Genomic DNA, 23,860 nt, shown 5'->3' with positions numbered 1-23,860 from the left:
TTACCTGAGCAAAAGGCGTCACGATCAGGTCATCACCATGTCTGGAAGGACACACAAATGTCTACTAAGAAATGTGTTGGAATGCTTTTTTCTTTTTGCTGTTGATGGCTTTTGAAATACTTCCACGTTAGCCTTGGACAGAAGCTAAAATGACCCGGCGAGTCCCATGGCTATAATAAACCAGGGAAAGATGGACTTCAAAGCATCTGGGGAGGAAGTTCTTCAGTTCTGGGGGCCTTCTAAGGCATTTTGTAAAATGACCCATCTATTTAACATCCAAAGTCAAAAGAAGACAGAATTATCATGATAATAAGATGAAGCAAAACTGTGGTCAATACTTGAATGGTTCTACTCACAGCTCAGAGGCAATGGACGAGTTCCGTGACATGGACTTGGGTGACAGATCATAGTCGCTGTCAGAGCGATATAAAAAGGACTCTCTGCGCTGGTTGTGATTTGGGAAGTTGGTGTGCAGGACAAGTCCAGAGCCAGGGGAGGCCTGGGGGTCCAGAGGACTGCAGCTGGCTGAGGGGCCATTCTCCACATCAAAACTGCAAAGACAACAAGATCATTCAGGTCACTTCCAAACAAAAAGCTTTGACCTTGATACTATTTGCTGTTTCTCTTGATTGGATAGCTTTAAATGGTGCAATAGAGTACATACATGTTCACACATGCATGCATGCCTGCCTACACTTTGCACGCTTGGCTGCCTTGCCTGGCTGCCAGCTCAATCTCCTGTTTTATGTCAGACAATCGCATGGAGACTACTCGGTTAAATATTACACACGTTCGCTCAGCCATGCATTCATGTATGACACAAATATGGATGCTGGCATGAGAAGAAAATGCGAAGGGAGCATTTGAAAGGGATCAAGAATGGGTTTGTATTGTTCGGTGCCACAAAAGAAATATTTTGTCATCTGAAAGGATACTTTTTTTTGTTTACTGGTGTGAGAGGTTCCTTCGCCAAAGATTACACCTCAGACTTATGATGCATTTGTGACTCAGGCTCTCACACGGTGAGTGTGTTTGCATTTCAAGACCATTTGTGTTGGGCGTGACATTTTTTGGAACCAAATCATCAGTGATACTAACCATCCAGTCATCAGCTCTTTCTTTCACTTACAGTTAGCGAATAGTTTTGCGCTTGTTCGGTGATTAGCAAAAGGTAGAAAAATAATCATTGATCTTGTGGCTGCATTTTGCCCTGTAGTGTGCTTAAGCAGACAAAAGAAGGATAACCAAGCATTTACTTAGAATAACAGCACAAAGACAGCTCTTGGGAACAAAGAGTCTTTTCTGTGTAATCGGCTGGATTTGTCCGGGAACTCATTCTTACTCATATTACTCGCGCATGCTTTCGCTCGCATAAAGTTCATCTATGGAAAAACACTGTCGAGTGTCACACGACTGTTCGGGAAGACAGCGGGCCAAAACTTTCATGATAAAGCTTCAATCTGAAAAAAATAAATTGGATTCTTAGCAGCTACAGAATTGACACATTGCCACAATCACTTTGTCCACGAAACGGTGGCTCACAAGCAAGTTTTGGGAACAGAAATGGCACTAAATGAAAATCAAATCAACCAAAGTGCTTATGCAGACAATACTGTATTGTTAACTCATTCACTGCCAAGCCAGTTAATATCTTTGACATCTACAACTGTCAATGGCACTTAAAAATGAGAATGCTTTCCAGGATTTCTCTTCTTTCAGCCTCAATTTGTTATGGAAGCAGCTAAAGAATACTCGGGGCCACTTTTGTGTGGGCAATCTACAATTGTAGCAAAGCATAGATACTTTTGTTAAGGCCAAATGAGTCCCTCCAAAGCCTTTCTTTCCCATCTCATGTTCCTCCACCTGAGGCAGAATACCCGCAGTCCTCACGGGGGGAGGCCTAGCCTACTTTTTCACATTTCATTTATTCCATAACCTGATTAAACAGACATTCTTGGGTAAACACAAATGCTCACGTGTCAATGCATTACATCCTGAAGTAGAATCGGCACAAAGTAGCTACCATATGTCACTGCCGTCTCATATGTCACCGTAGTAAAACACAAGCATGATTTGCAGTTGCCAAGAAAAGACTTGTGCGAGGGAAAAAACATATAACAAGATGCCAATACTTATGTATGCATTCCAATTGATTTCATTGCCAATGGAATTAGCTCACCGGTGTTTATTGATGATGTGACTACTGTTGGGCAAATTGCTTTTAAAGAACAAAGTCATTAGTTGCAGTTAAGAATTAGTTTTTCTAACCCTGTTGAAAAAGAAATCTACAATTATGTTAAGGAATTCAGTATTTTTTGATGATTTCACAGGCCATACACTTTAACATCATTTTTTGGGACTTTGGATCACAACTTGAAGCCTTAATTCAAATATTTCATACAATACAACATGAAGTCACTGCTTTTGACTCTGTATAATGTAAAATAATAATTTTCAAAAAGGTCTCACAGCTTCCAGGTAAACAGAGATGCAAGCAGAAACCTGAAGTACTTTAAGACAAAAGTAGACATGGCGCTTTCTCATCAAACTGCTTGTAAATGAAGACGAGAGGCCACATGACTGATGTCAATGGTCCTAACCTGTTAGCGTGGCCTTGGTTGGCGGCATGGAGTTTCCTGATGACTTCCTCGCTGAAGTCAAAATGAACCCTTCCTCTGGCACAAGGTGACCTCCGGTACATTGCCCCAACACACGTACACATGCACACACACACTACCTGGCGCACACATGGAACCGCGGACACACAAGACAAGCAGCTAGTCTGTCACACAATTCAGCAAGCCATTAATACACACATCCTGCCATTCTATTCAATCACACTCACCCATGCAGTGCCTATGAAAGCCACACACCATAAGCATGGCTCCAAAAAGTTAGCCAGCATATCCAGCTGTAAAACAAATATTCAGACATCCTGCTGACCCTCACTCTTGAGCTAATGTCAAATCACATCATGCAATTCTTGTCTGAGCTCAATCTGGACTCTGCTTGGCAAAGACTAAGTTCCTCCTCATGTTGTGTGTGTGAGTGCTTCTTCCCTTCAGTGCAGCCTGTCAGCGTAAAGCGAAACCTTCAAGATCAGGAGTGGACTCTGTGGACTGTGGAGTCACTCGTCATCATTATTTATGGGTGTTTGGGGAGTAACATTCACTGACGTCAGAGCTGAAGATAACCTCAATGGAGCTAAAAATAAATGTTCTTGAATTCAAAATGAAAGTGCCGGATTGAATTGTGTCTTGAGGTCTCCACCTTTTCTTGCTTGTGTTGGTGGCATCTGGCATGCTTGCAGGGGGTCACTGTGCCCGATGCCACTCCACTGTAAGCTTCTAGAAAACAAATCTCCTAATCTCTTTCAATAGCTCACGAGTGAAAGTGATGGAACATTTTTGAATTTAGAATTGTTTCAAAATATCCCAAACCACCAATCCAAAACTTTAGAAGCATCTCTCTTTGTAAAGTGTAGCATTACAACACCAATCCAAACAACAATGATAATCATATTGCTGCATTTTGGACACACACAAACTATTGGGACTATATAGTATATCCTGTTAAGGCAAGTAAACCGCCGTCAGTCATCTAAAAACCACAAATCTTGCAGCAGACAGCTTCAAACCACAGCGACACCACACTCGTGTAAACACTAGAGGTCGCCATGACCATTCTCAAGAGAGGAATTTGCAGCCACAAGATGGCAGTGACTTACTGCATCTAGTGTTAAGTAGCCAGGCATGCATGCATGCATGAATTTCACGTGGCACGCAAGATATGGGGGAAAACGCGACCCTAATAATGTGACAGCCATAATGGATCTTCACATTTGATCTATCAGGCGTGGTAAAGCAATGGGGTCCTGTGTCCCTTGTTATAATTTGACTGCACCTCTTTAAATGTTAAGTGGATAAATGTCAATGCAATCAAGAGCAAGCACAGTGGCACTATTTTAAGATGTACCTCATAATAATGCACAGTAATAGTGTCTGCTTTATGTATTGAGAAATCATGCAAGAGGACAGCGCATATTTTATCATCTGTCCTTTTGTCAAATTGCAATTGTCTCAGCTTTGATCTGCACGTTTGACCTGACTGAACTGCAGGGGACTGATATGAACATGATGTCGAAAAAATAAGAAGCTACCTATCAAGTGGTGTTTTTAATAGCCTGACAAGACGGTCAGAATAATGGAACAAGTTTGCATGCCTGGAGGCAGTGATTGAGTGCGCCAGCCACTCATCTTGCCACATTATTAGTACAAGCCGTGACATAAAAGCGCTGCTCTCATGTCGGCCATTTTTATACAGTGTCGACACTAAGCCAGACGTGATACCTCAAAGCAGCTAAAAATAGCAAGGGACAAAAAAGAATGATGTGTTTTCAACAACAACTGCAAACAACTCTCATTTGATTGTTGTCATTTTTAAAGGGAAGAAAAAGGATTATTTTCCTGATGTGCTGCTCCAAGATTTCGTTCCAGTCTATTATCACACTACAAACGTATCTAACTCACATTATAAACAAAAAAAACTCAAAGTAGAAATAGTTTTTGCTTGGGTGTCAAGTATGCAAATGCTATTTATCATCTTTCATGATACTGCTAGATTTGCCAGATGAGACCAAACTCATTGAAATCATGTAACGTCAACCACTTTAATCTTCCAAGAATGGAAAAAGAACGTTGCGCAATTCAGACAATCTAATTTGCATGTGATTGGGGCTTCGACTCGTTTCAGCAAGCTACAGATATGACAGAGAATAAATGAACTGGAAAAAGGAGGCCAAAAGAAAAAGCATTCTGAAAAGACAAGGAAGAAAAAAAGTCCTCCAACAATGTGAATACATCTAATGGGTCTCTCTGAAAAATGGATATTTGATGTCATCTGTGCCAGTGGAGCGCTGCTCCTTTCAGCATCACAACACACTCCATTCAAATTGACGTCAGAGCCAATCAGGCTGTGGTTTACATCACCAGGGGGGCTTGCAAGCCTTCATCTTTTAAACAAATCAACCATTAAGCTAACAAAAAGAAAATCGACACATTCAAACAGAACATAGCAAGACACTCTGCAAAATGGAATCCTTCATGTGATGACAACATTCTCAATTGCATGTGTCATGTTGTCCTTTGGCAGAATGAAAAATGTTTTCAAGTTTGACACTCGGGCTAAAAATGTGGTCAAAAACATTGAAGAAGAATTGCAAGTTTTACACTGGTCGACAAGACGGAACAAAACAAGTGAGAGAGGCTAAGTTGAAAACCCACAAACAACATTGCAAAAGAAGAATGCAGGGGGGGAAAAAAGCACTGCATGAGAGAAACCGACTTGAAATTGCAATGAGCTTTGAAAATTGCATGCGAGTGCCGAGATGTTGGCAGCCAGCCGAAAAACCAAAGACGGACATGGAAATGAAGAATCTAAAGCAGAAGTAAATAGTAAGCCAACCACAGCAAAATAGCTCACGTCTTTTTGATTTGGAATGCCCTGAAGCAAATTAGTAATACAAAGCACACAACGGCAATAGGCTAATTGCTTCCCACATAAACATTTCATGCTATCCTGCGATCCTACTTCAAGAGATTGTGTGTGTGAAAAGGATTCAGGGAGCACGTGACACAACCAGTCCACACATCCGGAACAAACTAAACATTGACCTTCCCTAAAACGTTGCCTGTTTAACCTTCTACCTATAAAGACTTTTTTTTTTTTAAATCTAAAATAAATAAAAATAACCAAATAAAAAAATTCTGCGAGCAAGCCAGCCACCTATCATGTCTTGTTTAAGTTCACATACCCGACCCAGGAGTGGCGCCGGAAGCAGAACGGAAGCTCCAGACTGGATGATGTCATCATCTTGATTAGCCTCCGAAACAAAACTGTTTCTGCTTTGTGTATTGCGCCCAAAGTCTGGGCTCAGTCACTTACTTGATTTGATTCATGACTTTGGCAAGTTATTAATGAGCAGCTCTCATGATGAAGATGCATCCTGGAGTCTTTGCTTAATCATCACATGGTTGTCTCATCAAGGCAGCATCATATAAAAAGGTAAGAAAGAATCCCCATTCAGGTTTAGAAAAGTCTCGCGGTGCTCAATACAAAATGGCCATTTCATCAAACACAATCCACATAGTCCATTTTTGGTCAGGGCATCCATCCCATTCCAATTGTCCTTTCAACTGCTTGTCGTGTTGTACGACTTCTTTGGGCGTCTCTCTGAAATGGACACTTTCTTGTCCTGGCCTCAGCTCAGGTTTTTGTGGACCACATACAGGTCACATTTCATGGATGATCTCTGAGCCTCAAGTAACCAAAGAACTGATTCACCTCGTATATGTGTACCCTGCATGGCTAAATTTGATTTGCACAAATGAGAACTTAATGGCACATTAGCAGTAAAGTCCTTCATTGTCACATCTAAACATTATTTTAAAAACATTTGTGTCGGTAAGCGCTTGCATTTTCAGGTTCTAAAACAACAGTTAGCCGAAATTAATAGTCGTTTTTTTTTTTTATCTATTCGAAGTTAAACAGTCAGCCACAAAATTACAAAGTCGTTTATTTTCTGTCCGCTTATCTCACCACAGCAATATGTGCTCTTACTTTTGCCGATAGTAGAGCAGCAACAAACTGCAAAGGAGATAAGGACAACAATCATGACTTGAGTTTGCATCCAACGCCTCTTTGCCCATTTTCAGAGGTCAACACTTCAATTTGCCTGTTTGGCTGTTTTTCCTCTTGACGCTTAACACGGCTTCTATAGCTTTCCCCAAGTACAAACAGAATTTTATTTGCACCTGCCGCTAACTTTGTTGGACCATTTCGAGTGCCGTTGTTGAAGTGGACCATCGAGAAAGTGCAAAGCAAAAAGTGGATTAAAAAAAAAAAAGAAAAAGTGCTAGGATGTTGGAGCTGCTGAATATAATATAGTGAATACGGACATGATTCAATTCAAAGTTCATTTATATTGGAACGGACATGATCAAATTCACTTAATTGAGTGACGATCAAGTGGTGAGCTAGCAAAGTAGATGTGTGCTTGGATTGTTGACAGACGTTTCGGTGTCAGGTCAAACATTGCACCAAGAAAGCGCGGCGGCGGCGGCGGCAGCGCAGCCCACCGACAGCGCGCTCATCGACCCGTGGGCTCCACGTCTTCTCACGGGAAGCTGCATTGATGTCACACTGTTTTCACTTTGACAGGCTTTGTATGCTCCCTTGCAGGGGAGACACCAGACAGCTCTCAAATCAGCACCCAAAAAAAAAGGCCATTTGCCTCTCAATTCAAATGTCACGACATGCTTTTAGCGACAGTCGTGTGGTCATCCAAACACCATAAATATTGTTTCCTGTGAGCTCAAAGCTTCCAATCACTTCCTGCATCTTATTTCCATCTTATTTCTTCTGCGAATGATTTTATTGTGATCAAGCTTTAGCCATATTTGTTTCCTTCCTTTCTAATATATGAAAGTTACCATGTCTGGCTGCTGTTGTAAAATAAACTGTGTGTCTCGTTTTATATGTTACTCGGGTCAAGTTAAGATGCCAGTAGAAGATAGAGAGCAAGGCAAGCTCCAGGCCAGGCTCTCCTGGAGATCCTCGGTTATCCAGTTACATGATTAGAGTAGTGCGGTGACGTCAAAGTGTGTCGAGGTATACTTCCTGCGTGCATACAGGGGGGCACTTCTTCCTTTAAAAGTGCTCTTTGTGCTCACGGCTACAACAGTGTGTGTCCCTAGACACACGCACACACACACAGACAGGGCAGTTTGCAACCCGAGTGCAGGAATCAGATTCCAAGCTCTCTCATACGCTCGGAAGCCTTGTCCTTTGCTCCACGCACATGCATAGGAAACAAACAGAGGGGTCGCAATTGAACAAAAGGCCTCGATGGATTGAAAGGGAGCCTTACAATGCCTTTGACATCGGCACTGCGGAAAGAACGGACGTGCGTCATTCACGTATCAGCACGGCGTCTGGCGCTCTCCGAATGTAACTGGATTTATTGATTGACTGAAATGAAATGATGATGCTGCTGCTGCTGCAACTATGATTAAGTCATTATGAAAATGGCCTAAAATGAACATGGAAGAAATTCAGAAGTCAATTTCCTTTCCGTACGAGTACTAGGTTGGACATGGAGCATAGACATGAGCCACGAGTACAATCGGCAGCATATTAAAAAGTGGCAAAAAACAAAACATTAAAGAGAGGGACGAGCAGGTCGAAATCCAGCTGAGTCATTCACCGCAGAGCAGCCGCAGAGCAAAGGCGAGCCGAGCCGAGCCGAGCCACCTCTGTTCTGTCTGGTCCTGCCAATATTCAGTTCACAGCACAGCACGGCACGCCACGCCACGCCACAGATAAATGATCAGTCAGAGCGGCGGCGGCGGCGGCAGCTGCTGCCTAACAAGACCAGACTGACACAGTCGTGGTGTCTGCATTTAAATGCGCTCGCACCTACCATGAAAAGCATTTTGCTAAAAGAACCACAATCATCAAGGTACCATTTAGAAGGCTGCATAATATGGGATCTTCTGACCAAAAAGCTCACCACCCAAAAGCAACCAAAGCTTTCACAGTGTAATGAGTCAGTTGACATGCGCATGCTGTCTCCAAAAAAGATACCATGCACTGGGTACACTTTCCTCCTCAGGCCTTGTCATCCTTCCTTCTTTTTGGTAGCACAATGCATTTCACAAAGAACAATTGTGATTGTGCAAGTGCTACGAAGTCACAGCAATAACATAGCCCCTGGTGAATGACCAAAACAACACACACACACACACACACATTCCACATAAGTGTCGAAAAAAAGTATTTTCTTCATGTTAGTCATCAAACTACTTTGGTGTCCCACGCTCAGCGTGAGAAATCCTGTTGTGAGCTATTACAAACAATGAGTAGCCCTGGCTGGCACAGGAAACATTTCAGAGTGCACTGGCCAAAAATCACTGTCATCAGCATCAAACCACTTTGCTCAAATCAAATTCAGACACACATTGCCCTCCGACTCGTTCTACTTTAACGTCAGGACAAATGACTGCGGCTCAATACAAAACTGGTTTACAGCTTTAAATAGACACATCTTTGGAGGAAGGGGAGGGCGACACGGCAGACCCAAAACAAAAAAAACAGCTGTTTTCTTCTTGCTTCCATAACATATGGGCAACTAACACAATCACCTGTCTTGCTAATATTTGCCATCTTCACTGCTTAGCAGACTTTACGACATATGTGTTTGAGCAGAAATTAACACACAAAGCTGGAAGCAAGTTGATATTAAACGATTTAATCCGCTCCTGCAGCAAACGCAGGGTTAAGCACTTTGAGTTGGCCCGCAAAATGACACAGAGCCCATCTGGGATGCTAAAAATGACATCAGTAAACAAGGCTGTAATTAAAAGTGTGTTGCTTTTGTGTCTCCCTTGTGAAACCGAATTGATTTCTCAGTCTCATTGATGTACCTCGATAGCTGCGGCGGATGAGATGGCGTCTTTGTGCCGTTACCTCTGAGGCGGCGTTAAATTTGCCTCACTTGGGTATTCGGAGGGACTATGTCGCTGATTAGTATGATGCCGAATCTGAGAATTCAATTTGACACCTTTTAACGGTGGCAAAACAGCATAACCTAATTGAGACTGGCATCATCATCTTCACTATCGCGACCTTTTTTCGCTGACCTCGGAATAATTGGCGTCTTTGTCAGCGCCGAGTGTCGTCATTCCAATTAAGGCTGCTGAGAGTCACTGCCATTTAGCACCCATCAGCCTAAATAGTCACTTATGAGCAAGAGGAGGTGTCAGAGAAGTCGTGTATGTGCGTGCGTGCCGTCGTGTGACTTTGGCGTGTTCCAGAGGGTTGTGTTGTTTTGTGCAACGCGTCTGGCCTCCTTACAAGAAGCAGTGCAAAGACGCTGGCAGATGGCAAGACTTGGCAGGAAGATGGGAACTGAATGGCGTGTGACGGCTGCCTGCCTGCCTGCCAGTGCAATGGCCATGGGGCTTGTCTAGAGCCGCAGGTCAACGACGTTCAACACGTGTTGCAGGGGCGCATCTCATCAACACCAGTTGGTCATATTTTGGATTTGGTGCCTGCTTGCGATGACTCATTTATTACCTGCATTGTAAAATGCTAGTAGTAAGAATGCATGACAAACGTAGGGTGCAAAATCATACCTAACAGTTTGAGTTTTGATTTTGACTTTTGAGATCTGCGCAGTAAAAGTTCTTAAAAAGATCTGTTTTTTATTTTAAACAATTTCTGTCAAGCATTTTTATTTCGATTGATATCTTCATTTCTGCAAAAAGATGCTTTTGTTTACATTTGATCATTTTCTATAGCTGTACTACTGGAAGCATTTCTCATTTGATACGTGTCTGTTTAATACCACTTCAAAATCAAATGACACAAGGTAAACAGTCATACTGTATCATTTTTCAGAGACTAACTTGTAGTATATTATCATGATAAAAAAATTGTCCAAAAATCATTATAGAATAATTTTTCCACATTGCCCAGCACTCCTATATAAATTTTAAAATCCTATAAAAAAAAAAATGAAATGCCATTTCACGATCCTCTCTATTTGAAGGTTTTCGAAACAGACACGTCGCTGGTTATAAATGTCGAGCCACACATGATTCACGCGGTTACCGTGGTGACGGAGTGACAGCTGTCTGGGTTGACAAGAGCCATTATCACCCATGACATTTCACGACTGTCACACACAGAGAGTCATTTCACTCACCCTCCATCACTAGCAAATGTCTGGACACTTACATGCTACTTGATTGACTAAGGAGACTTGAGGAGTGATGAGATGGAGATGGAAAGGGAAGGTGTGCCTCCCTGCCTCCCCCCCTCCCTTCCCTCCCCTCGGTGTGACCCCATTGCAGGGAAAGCCGCCAGGTGAATATTCAAACTGGCATCATACATGAACCTCATTGCTCTGGATGTTGTTGCTCGTCTATTTGTATTTATTGTTTCATTCGGCTTGTAAACAGCAGCCCAGGCAAAGCACAACTCTGTATTCAACGTGGCTCCGGCCCATCTGGCTGACATGGAATATGTTGATCATCATGCAAATAGATGCCCTGCATATTTTCACGCAACACCAAATATTGGGGAGATCAACTGCAAGCAAGTCACTAGAGAACACGACGCCATCCCACTCATATACAAGTTTTACTTTTCATTTTTGTTTTGTTGTTTCCAAGGCCATATATCACTGGAAGCATGTGTGGCTCCCGCCCGGGAAAGAATCGTCTGCATGCCAAGAAGTATAGCAGTGCATTCGTTACAATGAGAAATGACCAAATGACCAAGAGTGGTTTCGCCAACATTTGCTACTGACTGAACTTCACATACGCCTTCTCATAAATAAACACAGACTACCCAAATAATCGATTAAAAATCAAAATGAGCATTAGGTATGGCACAGTTAAGATGTTTGCCAATAATAATAATAAAATGTCATAATAATGTCCCTTTGTTTTTGGTTATTCTGCACCACAATTGAATAAAGTATAGAAGTAATCTCTTTAACATCTCTAATTTATGTATTGCAAAAATAGACTTGATTTGGTTGATACTAAACTGACTTTCGAACTTTGGACACATGTCAAGTGGACTCTTGATTAGCGCTGCTCTCTCTCGGCCACGCAAACTGCACCATTTGTCTGACAAGACCTGTTTAGCTCCCCTACAGCCAGCCTGAAAGATGTCACTTTATCGCCAATTATCTTGCCGGCTGGCTGTCAGGACGCGAGCAGCTTGCGGAATCATTTGCTCAGTCTGCAGTGGCCATCGCACAAGGCCCAATGTCCAAACTGACTGGTTCATTTGTTTGACCTCTCGGCCACATGAGGAATAATTCCATCAAATGACCACAGATGGAATTTGACACCAACATTTTTGACGCTGAGCAATATTACAGAATGTCCAATCTATTTTATTTTCACTATGCACACATTTATATTAATATTTTGACAATTTAGGGCCTCAAAAAAAAGTGGAGTCCACTGCATACTTAAAAGTTTTACGCCAATAGACTCACCATTTCTGAGGAATTTTTAGGGTTTACTTGTATTATTATTTTTTGTAATGTCATATCGGTGGACGTCAATTATAAGTAGTAGTAATTTTTATTGATTTATTTTCAGAGCCGTTTACGCTTAAGTTGCTCGCTGCAGAATTTAATTCATCTCCATCATTCCATTTTGATGAGAGGCAATTAGTATAATTTGGGGCTATTAATGGTCTTCTAACTCTTTTCTGGTTAGTCATCTAAGCACAGCCCTGACGCTAGGTTCCCCGGTGTTGTAGCAGCTGCGATGACTCAGAGTGTAAGTGCCTATCCTTCTCTCTGCCTCCATGCCATCTTTCCTGACAGTCTGTCCCTGCACACACACGCCAAACGGACAAAAAAAAAAGGAGCGAAAACCGAGTGATGCTGCAGGCTTCATTTGGGAAATGTGAATTTACTTCTGGAACTGTGCCGGAGACACGGACTGCACAACAAGAGCCGAGCATCCTAAGCTACCCCCACCAGGTCCCTCTTGGCCATATCCAATTCAAAATATCCCACTAATGATTTTAATTAAGATAACTGTTAGGCGGCAGAGTGAGCGACGACATCAAGCTAAAGCCTTGAGAAAATCTAGACCGGTGGATAAATTGACAACGGGAGGCGACGTAAAGGTTGGTGAGATTGAATGCAAGCGAAAAATAAAATACCTAGTGAAAGACATCCATTACAGTTAGTTGACACTACAAGCAGCCCGCAGAAACAATTCCACAAATTGTTCAACACTCAGCTTCGAAGTCAACTTGACAGGAATACGTATTGGTAGCTTTCTTTTTTGTGCCAGCAATTAGAATAGGCTTTACAAATGTGATTGAATAACACCATGCATCTGAAAGAGACGTTTGGGCTTCAGGCACCATTCGTCATATGACAAATGAGAAGCAGAGGAAGAAAAGAAAAGAAAAGAAAAGAAAAGAAAAGAAAAGAAAAGAAAAGAAAAGAAAAGAAAAGAAAAGAAAAGAAAAGAAAAGAAAAGAAAAGAAAAGAAAAGAAAAGAAAAGAAAAGAAAAGAAAAGAAAAGAAAAGAAAAGAAAAGAAAAGGCTGGCGTGGTGAGAACAGGAATACACAGAAGAGGGGGAGGCAGATCAGAAAATATGGCTCGAGGGAGAAAATTGACCAAAAAAAAAAAAGAATGAACCACCCCAAACATCCTCAGCACAAGTACGCATCTAAATAATCTCGTATCTGTGACCTGCAAAAGCTTAAAAACCTTTTGTAACCTAAAATTTCATTTTTTCTAAACTAACTTTTCCATTTCCTGAAATTGTTTTTACATCCTGCCAATAGGGACAATGCATTAGCATTATCATAACCATTATGCTAACCAGCCCTTCGGTTTTAATCCGGTTGCAAACAGATGACCTCGAGATCATTGCAAACTATTAACATATTCAAAATAAGCTTTGCCCCCATTGAGGCTTTCATTAAACCATCAATCTGGATCTCCCAGGCTCGAACAGCCACGTTCATCCGTCTTTTTTCTTTTTTTATAAAGCTGGTCCTCATTATGAGTCATCAATTGCAGACTTTAGAGACTCATGGCCATTGGCTGTGCCCACACTGAGTGCTTTTAATAAATGATAAATGCATGGAGGGTCCCCCATACACTTGGGAGTCCCTCAATGAAAACAGCTCCATCTACAACTCTCTAATTAAATCTTCTGGGGTGGTGCAGACTTATTCATCAGTATGATTCTTATAATCAAAGACAAGGACACTTGAGGTGCTGAAGCAGATTCTCCATCTCAGCCCATAGCCAGTAACCTTCGTTGCTCCTTTACTGTCTAATCTACTGACTTTGTTGCCAACACCGATGACAGATTTGGGGATTTGCAGGATTTTTCTTGGCCGCCCAAGAGCAGGATAAATAGTCGGAGAGACTTAGTAGGTTACTTTGCACGTCATATCCGCTCAAGGTTAAGTCAAACTGACACATGAGAAGAAATCCTTCAAATGTCACATTCCATGATGATCACAGCTCTTTGGAGACATTCATTTCAACACTTTGAATTGGTCTCCAACTTGACAAACTTCCGCAACAACATAAAAATAATAATAAAAATAACGACAATAATCATTTATTTACAGACTGGATCATCCAAATAATGAAACATGATAATACAAAAATATGTCAAATATAAAAGGTTTACAAAAAAAGACAAAGGTGCCATATACAACTTATTCACAATAAAAAAGACAAAACTATTTCCACTCATATTTACACAGAATATACTGGGACAAAAATTTTAGCAAGTCTAATGTACGTTTTGCTCTCACGAGCACACACACACACACGGCACAAACTTCAAATCCAATTGTACTCACTTCATCACACATGAACATGCACACTGCATCGCACTAAGAATCGGAGTGCGGGGGTGGGTGGTGGTTCCCCAAAGGGTCATTGTGACAATGAGTCAAAGAGACAGCAAGTGCATGCAGAAGCAGTCATTGAAAGCATACACGCATGTGACAAACACACACACACACACACACTCAGGTGTATGCAAAGGCATATGAAATAAGCGGCGCCCCCAGTTGACTTTGGGCGAGGCGAGGCGAGGCAAGGCGAGGCGAAGGCTTGCTTGCGTACACCCTTGAAATAAGCAGCCATGCTGAAATGGTTACATTTGCTGTGGTAAATTGAAAAAGAATCAAATTCTACCTAACTTTCTCTATTCGAGCATAGCGGAAACAATGTCTGGAGTTTCTGCTCCAGTCACTCCGGTCTCGCTGTAAACTTCATTCCATCACATAAGGAGATGAATAGTGAAGATCTTGCCTCACTTCTGCATTGGTGCACGTTAGAATTAGTTCGTAGAAGATGGTTGATGTTGCACTTTCTTTTCAGTTAATGTCAATATATATATATATTTTTTTATTTCATGACTTGGATTACCCAGTCAGGGTAAAGTCAGCTGTTTGTGTGAGCTTGACAGAATATTAACCAAAGTTCACGTCAGTTACGTAATTGAGAAGACAAAGTGATACATGAGACACTACGGAGACTAAGTGTATTATTTAAGCCTCTATGACTGGACAAAGTGTTGTTGTTGTTTTTTTGTTGTTTTTTTTACATCAGTATGGAAAATTCCTGCTTCTCTCTGCAGTACATCGCAGAGAAGAGCACAAAAAGGGCAAGAGTGAAGTGAGGGACCAATCCACTCCGTCACTTGGATTGGAAATGACAGCACTTGAAGTATATATGCTACAATATGTTCTATAGCCAAGCAACCAGAAGAGCAGAAGGGAACAAAAGTCTTCCCTTAATTCAGTGGCCATGCAAAGACTGAACTTTTAAACAGTTGTGCAGGGTCGATATTTGAAGAAATGAACACAAATGTAATGTGCCATGTGTTTCATTGACGTGTCAAACTGAAACCTGCTCACAAGTGTTTTTGCCAATCGTTGCCAAGATAATCACATTACACACATAGGAATGCATTCTCTCTCTCTCTCTCACACTAACACACACACACACACACAGAGTCATCACGCGCCCTCAGCCATCCCTAATAGTTAACTTTGTGCTTGGCTGATTCAGCACAGCGAGGAAGCAGCAGATAGAAATGGAGGGTGCTGAACCAGGTCATGAGAGGAGATTGAAGAAGAGGAAGAAGATGAGGATGGTGGTGCAGGTGCAGGTGGAAGAACGTTTTATCTGTCACTCCATTAAGTAAGATGATGTGCGGTGGATTGAGCCAATATGATGGTCAACTCATCCAAATGTGTTTTTAATGAACTAGCCCAAATAATTCAAAGGAAGTCGAAAACATTTTCACTATTATATATTCTGATAACAGCTAAAGCAAAGCAAACTTTAATTCACACTTACTTGAATGTTGCCATTTATTCAAGCAATGGCGACATGTTTCATTTGCCTTGATCATGCTCGTAGGTCAAACCGTTCATATCTCAAATCATCGCTCCCTAGCCAAGTTAATGGAAATGTCGCTGATCCGTTCCACCAGAAAACAGCAACAAAATGTTTTTGATGGGAAAATGGACTCAACAATATTGTACTTTGTGATTGCCCATGAATAACTAAATAACATAAAGGTTTGCTGCCACCATTTTGCGCTGGCAATTCCAATTTTTTTTTTGGAACAAAAATCAGCATTCTCCTTCGCTCCTGCGATATTAGCGAGGTTACTTTCCTTTCGTTTCTTTTTCTCCCGTCTTGACATGCTTTTTGTGTGAGTGGAAAACAGAGCAATTATACGCCTCAGCTAACCGCCCGCCCATCAAACATTTACTCATGTGGTGCTTTGGATTACAAAAGCAGGAGCCACAGCAGAAAGAAAGCAGAAAGCCTACCGGCAGAAACAAAGACACACGCTCAACCCAGGCACTGTCGAGTATGGAAGTTGCACAAAGAAAGCCTCAGACTGAGAGCAAAACAAAAAACACCGAAGACGACAAAGAGCGTAAAAATGACAGACAGACAGACAGACAGACAGACAGACAGACAGAGAAAGAGACGGGGGAACAGCTGACTGGCTCAAACAGAACACTCATTGTCTGAGTGCCAGTGGGTCAGGAGTTCACATGGGACAAATCATGTTAGCATAAGCAATAGCAACGACAGACTTGCTTCAAGGCAAAACCATAAGTGACTCCAATGCTCGAAAATGTCTGGGTTCAAAGACATGTCAATATATTCTTGATTATATGTTGACAATTTGCGATCATTTGTCAGTGTTAATTGGTCTTAAACCCATTCAGTAGGCCGAGGACCCTCCAAAATATTTCAATGGATTATAGTGTACTCCACAGAAGGACACTTCTATCTGTTGTCAGTCCCATCTTTTCTATTTTCTTTTTTTCTTTTAAGCTCGCTCGTCCGCAAAATGATTTCTAGAATTCCCACGTCTGCTGTTGTATTGTAAGTGGACCTCTGAGGGAAGCCATAATATTGACGTGACTGGAATAGGCTGTTGAATAATACTGGATTTCCTATCAAGGTGAAACGTGTATTTCATCCCTTTTGGAATTGTACTCCATGTGTATTTACTTGAATTTAATTGTCTTTTCAGTTACAGAAAGATGCACTTAAGGGAATTTTAGACTGTTAATTGGCTAAACTGGCGCCAGTTAATGTGTTGTGCTGTTCCATGCCAAACTTAAGCTCATAAAATGTGGAGCAAACACAAAGGGTACCATGATGATTTAAAAAAAAAAAATTCTCTCGTACATGAATCCCAACACCCCCCCCCCCCCCCCCCCCCAAAATCCCGCTTAGCTCAGAAACAGGCTATACAAAAAGAGATAAAGCGATATGAGTCCCTGGGAGCTAGTAAAGGAAGAGCAGAAGAATGAAAAGACCTAACATAGCGTTCCGCCAGTATGCATCATTCGACACATGCATGTACATGTGTATAAGGTGTCAGAGTCAGCAAAGGCATACGATTTCCATAAAGAAAGAAAAAAAACCACAGAGAGCAGAGCATGTTATCTCCTTTCCATCATCCAAACAGTGCAGCTTGTGGATACAACATGCACAAACAGATTCATATCTGGACTCATTTCCTTTCTACGCACATCATCCGTCCGTCCCTTCCCTTCCCTTGCAATGACGAGCCCACTTGGTCATATGCTCTTTTGTTTTTAGGACTCCCGTTTAAACTAGGGGCTGTGGATGGTTTTTTTTTTCGTAAGGGCAAAAGTCACCTTGAGGCTGAAAAGTAGACAGCCCCCCGCCTTCCCCTTCCATGCCACTAATCCATACATTGCATAACCCAGCAAACACTCCCTTCGCATTCTCACTGGTGGCAGCAGCTAACTGCAGAAAAAGCAATGGGGGGTGGGGTGGAAATGCTAAAAATAGAAAATGCCAAAGACATCCATTCATAAAGTCAGGATGGAAGAAGTTAATGCTTCGGCAAATCATGTGCGCTGTATATCATGTCTAGTCGTCGGGCTACAGGTTCAAATTGACGCTTAGATGCAGCAAACGCAACCAGCTAAAACCGATTCGTGCGCAAGAAAATAAAATGCATCGAGGTCATGAGCAAATGGAGATCCACAGGGAAGTCTCCATCTGATGATCTGTAGTATTAGATGACATCATTTTTATCCCAGTGGCACATCACCAGACAGGTGTCATTTTTTTTAGTTTGGCCTTACTTGGAAATTCTAATTAGCTGTTGTATGGAAGATTATTGACTGCATTTTTCTTGACTTGTTGTGTGTGTACGTTTGCTCCACTTGTCTTTCCCCCGCATATGTTTTTGGACTCCCTTATCTTTGTCTGTCCATCCGCTGGCTGCAGGCAATCTTTCTCTCGATTCTACCCAGTTTGCCCATCATTTAGTTTCTCGTGCCCATCCATCCCTTGCCCATTTGCTTACCAGGTGTGAGCGACAGTGAAGCGTCGCCTCTGTCTGATGCTCTTGTTGACCATCAGCTTCCGGAAGAGCCTGGGCGAGCTCCGCGGGGAAAGTTTGGGGGACGTGGCGCCCCGTTTCCCTCCCACCACCTTGGGAGGCTCCAGTTCTAAATGCATATGCTCCTTGAACGTCCGAATGCACGAGTCCATCTCCACGCTCAGCTCGTTTGAGGACATCTCTGTGGCCTGGATGACTTTCAAATGTGGCTTCAAAGTCAGCTGCTCAGAGAAAGCAGGTTTAGTCTTCCTCTTGATTATAGATAGATACAAGTCACGCAGCAGAAAGTGGCTTTGCGTTGTTTGGGGTTGCTTTTCCTCCGTGCTTTAGGGATTAGCCAGACAGCAGCAGTCATGCCCACTCCCTTTCTCTGCTGCAATGTGCTTTTCTGCTGCTCGTCCTTTCATCTACGCACAGCAAGCAGGATTACATCCAACTCCTTGGAGGACACAACAATTTGCTGCTGCTGCTGCTGCTGCTGCTGCTGCTGCTTCTTCCCCTCCGACCAGGATGACTCATAAGTTGCTCCTTGCTGTCTTTCTGTACGTGTCACTCTGGCTCAAACTCTTTCTGGCAGTCCATCCACGCAGTTGGATGCTGGAGAGCTCCCTTATAAAAAATTCAAAGGGGCTTGGAATTGCCTCCTCCTGTCTTGCTCTGCTCTTTCCATCAACTCCTCCTGGACTGACCTCCTTGGTGGGGGAAAGAGCTCAGAGGTCCCCGAAGGCACTCCCGGTGTGATTCCAACTATGCAGAGCCCCGAGTCAGATGGCGCGTCACTTTCACAAGCGGAGTGGCGAGCGCAACACAACACGCTTCACTTGCTCTTTCATTCAGGATACACACAAGTGCGGGGACGAGAGCGGGCGGGCGGGCGGGCACACGCAGCGAGCGCAAGCCGCGCCTCCGCTGCAAATGATTGGCTGGCCGCTGGAGTGACGACAAGCTGCCATGCTCGGTAACAGGTTGTCGGGCTTATTTTTTTTTTTTTTTCAGGGGATTTGTGGTCATTCTGATGATGTCGTAACCTTTAGCGAGGCAGGGGAGCGGCAAGTGTAGGCCAAGTAAAAAAAAAAATGTTTGCACAAGCGATTAAGGCTTAATGGGTATCTGGAACTGAACCACAAAAGGTCTCAAAAGGGCAGATGATTTGGAGAAAAAAAGGTTTTGAATGCAATGCTAGAAAAAAGTTCCTTGAAATAAGACACGCATTAAAACGCTGTATTCATAAACACACACACCTTGACGTTGGTCTAATATTAGGGTGAACCCACATTCAGTTCAAGTCTAGACTATAAAAGTCATTCTAGGAGTGCGCTTCCCCAAATAAATCTTCATTGCTGCTCTCCGGTTGCAAAGAAAGTCAACTGAACATTTGGGCCTACTACGCTACTGTATTTTTTGAGTCTGCATTTCTTTTTTTAAAGCTTTCCGTTGTTTTTGCCCTCCTCCCCTTGAAATGTGTCTTCCTTTCATTATTGTTCTCTGAAAGTCCTCTGTTGTTTAACGACCAGAGAGAGAGAAAAATGCTCACATTCACATCTATGGCCAACTAAGTGTCTTTGTGATTTTGGATAATGGGAGGAAACCCAGGGAGAGTGGGGAGAACAAGCAAAGCTTCAACTGGAAGCATTCATTTTCATGATCAGGTAGCAAAAACAAATCTCTTCCAATGTCTGCATAATTTGAGCAATCAGTCTGCAAAGCCCACTCAGCTTTGGAACAATTAAGTTGCTCAGCAAGAGAAATCACTGATTGCCAAAATAACCACCATCTCTCTCCTTCCGATTATTGATAAAGAACTTAAAATAAATAGAGTGGAAAAGCAGGAGAGGCAAGTACTAAAATTGCACACATTATATGGACACATGCACTGTGTGCACTGAGAAATGTACCTAATGGAGGAAGGTCACTGGTAAACACCCAAAATATCTGCCAGGGATTAACATACACCTGGCCTGCCGTGAACAATACAAACTGGACCGAACTGCATCTCAAAAAAGACATGACGACATAAACGAGGACGTCATCATCCTCAAAAGACCTGAGTCCATCCGAGAGGGGGGGGGCTTTGCAAATACATGTTTTTCCTAGACTTATTTATATTACATCGTCCTCATTCCAAACCAAGTTAGGATTCATAACCTAACAAGAAGGATAAACGCTGCTTTTTATGATGATGATGATGATGTAAACCAAAGTGTGTTTTTACTGCTCTCTTGTGATAGAAAGTGACATTGCAAGTCACAAAAAAAAAAAATCCTCAGGAAATACAGCACCATTTCAATCTGATTGATGCCAAATAGTTGGAATAAACAGCTGCGTCTTACATTCACTTCAACGTTTTACAAAGTCGATGTTGGGATTTTTCAATGTTCTCTTCTAGTTATGAAATACTTCAAAGTCATGCACAAATCTCAATATTGCTTGTCGGGCTCGAACCCCAATACAATACACGTACCATAATATATGTATGTACTCAAATTTAAACTACATAGCATGCATCTTCTAAGACTGTGCTCATTTCAATTCTAGAAAAAAATGAACTCACCATTCACCATCAACAGGCGTGATGTCTATCCTGGGAGGGGCTCCAAAAGGTAATGATGTAGGCCGAGACATGACCTCATTGTCGGGTGTCCGGGCCCTCTCCCCCTGACGCCACGACAACGGTGGCAGCTGCAGGTTGCCAGATAAGCGCCTGCGGCCTCTGCGCAGGTCCACCCCCAGCGTGCATGTCGGGGACGTGAAAGACTCGCTGAGGCAACAATCTGACACCTCTTTGCCATCCTGAAAAGAAAAAAAAAAGAGAGATCAAGCAATGAGGTTACATGAAGTTTATATAGCACTCATTAAATTGCAGTACTTTTTTTTTTGCATGTCATAAGTCTTCCCACTGAGGGGCGCTATAGCTTTGTTTAAGAGTAGGGATGTACTTGAGAACTAATATTCACTCAAGGGTGGGTTGTTGGGGTTTGAAAAGAACATTGCTCTGAGGGAGATGACCAAAGAAGGTGAAGACAGATGGAGTGAATCTCATTTTGTCTGACGGCCACTGGTTGCTTATGAAATCATCAAAGGTGCCATCACTGTGATGAATGATTCAGTCACACCAAATTTGCTTTTAGTCATTAATCACAACGCTATCTTACGCCAGCAATATCTAATGAACGGGGCAGAACAATTAGATGCTTTCAAATCTCAAATGTATTTCAGATTCTAGAACACGTTCTTGTCAGATTTCAGGGCACGTATAGGCTCCAATCACTCCGAAAGGCAACATAGTCACGGGAGGGAAATGACGAGATGAGCCGAGAAAACGACACCTGGAAGAGCCATTGAGAGGAAAAAGATCAAGAGTGGCCAGGAAGATTGCTAGATGGATGAGTTGCTAGGGTAGGGGAAGAAAAGTGAGAGTCTCATGCATCTTCAGGGTGTGGCCTGTGAGTCAGTGCTGGACTGACAGACAGACAGACAGACAGAGCCCCTCTTGCCTGTGACGAGAAAATAAATTGGCCACTTTCTCTGGAGAGCAGAACATGTGACATTTGATGCATTTGGCTAGTCTGATGCTTGAATATAAAAGTGCCTTCAGCAAAATTGGCTGAAGGCAATTGAAGTCATTTCAATTTGATGCCTTTGCTTTCCATGCTTTTGTGTTTGTTGTCCAGGGAGTGCTAACAACACAATGAGATACAGATTACAGCTTCTCCTCTATTGTCTCTCAGGAACGATTTTATGAGCCGCCCGCCCGCCCCCCCCCACACACACAAATAAATGTTTCCACGTTATGTAAATAATGTCACAGTATATGTATTTACAGCCCAACCAATCAACTAAAACGTTTGCTTGCACTGCCGGTGCCAAATGCATAATAATAGTGGCTGATCATTTATGCCAGACACCCCGGTTCTGTTCTGTTCTGAGAGTATTCTGGTTTTTGTAAATACAAGCCCAATTACCTCAGCAGGAAGCTGCTGACAACCGTGCAGAGCAGATGTCCAAGCTCAAGTCAGATGTCAAATAGGGAGGGAGGAAAAAGAAATGTGTTTGTGGACGAGGATCCTGGACAATTAGTGTAAACTATTAGTGATCGAGTATTTTTTTTTTTTAAATGTACAAATATCATATTTCTATTCAGTCCAATGGCTTGTTTGGGTGAGTAAGAGTGTACGTGCGTGCTGGGGCAAGTGAGTGTAGGTGTCTCCAGGAATAGAGAAATGGAAGCCTGAATTACTCGTTCACACAGGACTAGATAGCTTTGTATGTTCTTCAAAAAAAAAAAAAAAACATAACTGCATTTTGTTCACCCAGGTCATACACAGTCTTATATTGACATATTACATTTGTTTAAGGACCTTAAGCATTTGAAGTGGGAAACCATACCAAAACAATAAGAGCATTCATATTTTTTCATAGCCCTGTATTCAGATAAGCAATAAATTGGAAGTGCATTCACAATAGTTGATACAAAACAAATGAACAAAGTGTTTATCACGCGAAATGAAACGCACATAATGTTCAAACTTGCATCAGGAGATTGAGCGAGTGAGTGAGTGAGTAATACACACCCACATTTTCCGCCCAAAAAACTATTTGAGTAACATTATTAGACACCCACAAGCACAGGAGAGTGCAGCACAAAGTACAGCTGTACGTCCTAAAAATACCCAGGATCATTTTTCTAAAGGGAAACATATGCTAATGTGTAAACATGACACATTGCGCAATTATACATTAGAGCTTTGTGGGAGGCAAAAGGCAATTTGACACGAGATAGTGACCATCAGCCAAAAAAGTTGGCACTCAAGCCATTCTGATGTCACACAATATCTCAAAGAACTGCAGTGAGTCTCAAAGGATTAAGGTTGGATTATGGGCAAGACATTTATTTTTGGATGTTTTAATAGCTCAGTTGCACGACTACTTGCACTAAGATGGGTCGGACTCAATAAGATTAACAGAAGAATATGAAAATGAGATGAATGGCCAGGAGCAAACTCCAGCATGGCCGTATTCCGGAACTTGCAATTAACAATTATTTCAAGTCAATTATTTTTTTTTCAATTAATCAGACTTTTCCTTCAATTAATAAAATTCTTTTACTGAAAAGATTGATTTTCTGTACTGTAGTGATTGAATGTCTTACATTGTTTGGCGACACTGTGAGGACACTTCGGCTCTTCCTCATCTTTCGTCACTGTCTAGCAAAGTATCCTGGCATGCACACCTGCAAAACAAATACAAAAACACAGTTACGGAAAATATTATACTAGCCACATGGCATGTCAGAGAGAGCCAGAGAAGAACGATGGTTTTGAATATACAGTACAAATTGTGATGAGGCCATATTTAATGGTAACTCATTTT

The 23,860-nt window shown here is 42.2% G+C and overlaps 1 protein-coding gene across 3 annotated transcripts in view; it reads right to left on the bottom strand.

Annotated features, from left to right (window-relative positions):
• pde4ba (phosphodiesterase 4B, cAMP-specific a) overlaps nt 1-23,860 on the bottom strand; it is a 50,996-nt gene that overhangs the window by 23,056 nt on the left and 4,080 nt on the right. Inside the window, exons 2-5 of one of the 3 annotated variants that reach the window (XM_088393616.1) lie at nt 23,640-23,720; nt 21,042-21,280; nt 357-551; nt 5-41 (exon numbers count right to left, since the gene is read on the bottom strand). In XM_088393616.1, the coding sequence (XP_088249742.1) occupies nt 5-41; nt 357-551; nt 21,042-21,280; nt 23,640-23,681 (513 nt within the window). In that variant the 5' untranslated portion in view covers nt 23,682-23,720. Of the gene's footprint in view, nt 1-4; nt 42-356; nt 552-2,600; nt 2,739-18,454; nt 19,323-21,041; nt 21,281-23,639; nt 23,721-23,860 lie in introns of those variants that run through there. The other 2 variants (XM_088393617.1, XM_088393619.1) reach the window with 2 other exon arrangements.

This window comes from Syngnathus floridae, chromosome 13 (assembly GCF_059516105.1).
Source record: "Syngnathus floridae isolate MCC-2025c chromosome 13, RoL_Sflo_1.0, whole genome shotgun sequence".
Taxonomy (NCBI): Eukaryota; Metazoa; Chordata; class Actinopteri; order Syngnathiformes; family Syngnathidae; genus Syngnathus; species Syngnathus floridae.
This window is presented reverse-complemented; position numbering and strand designations above follow the sequence as displayed.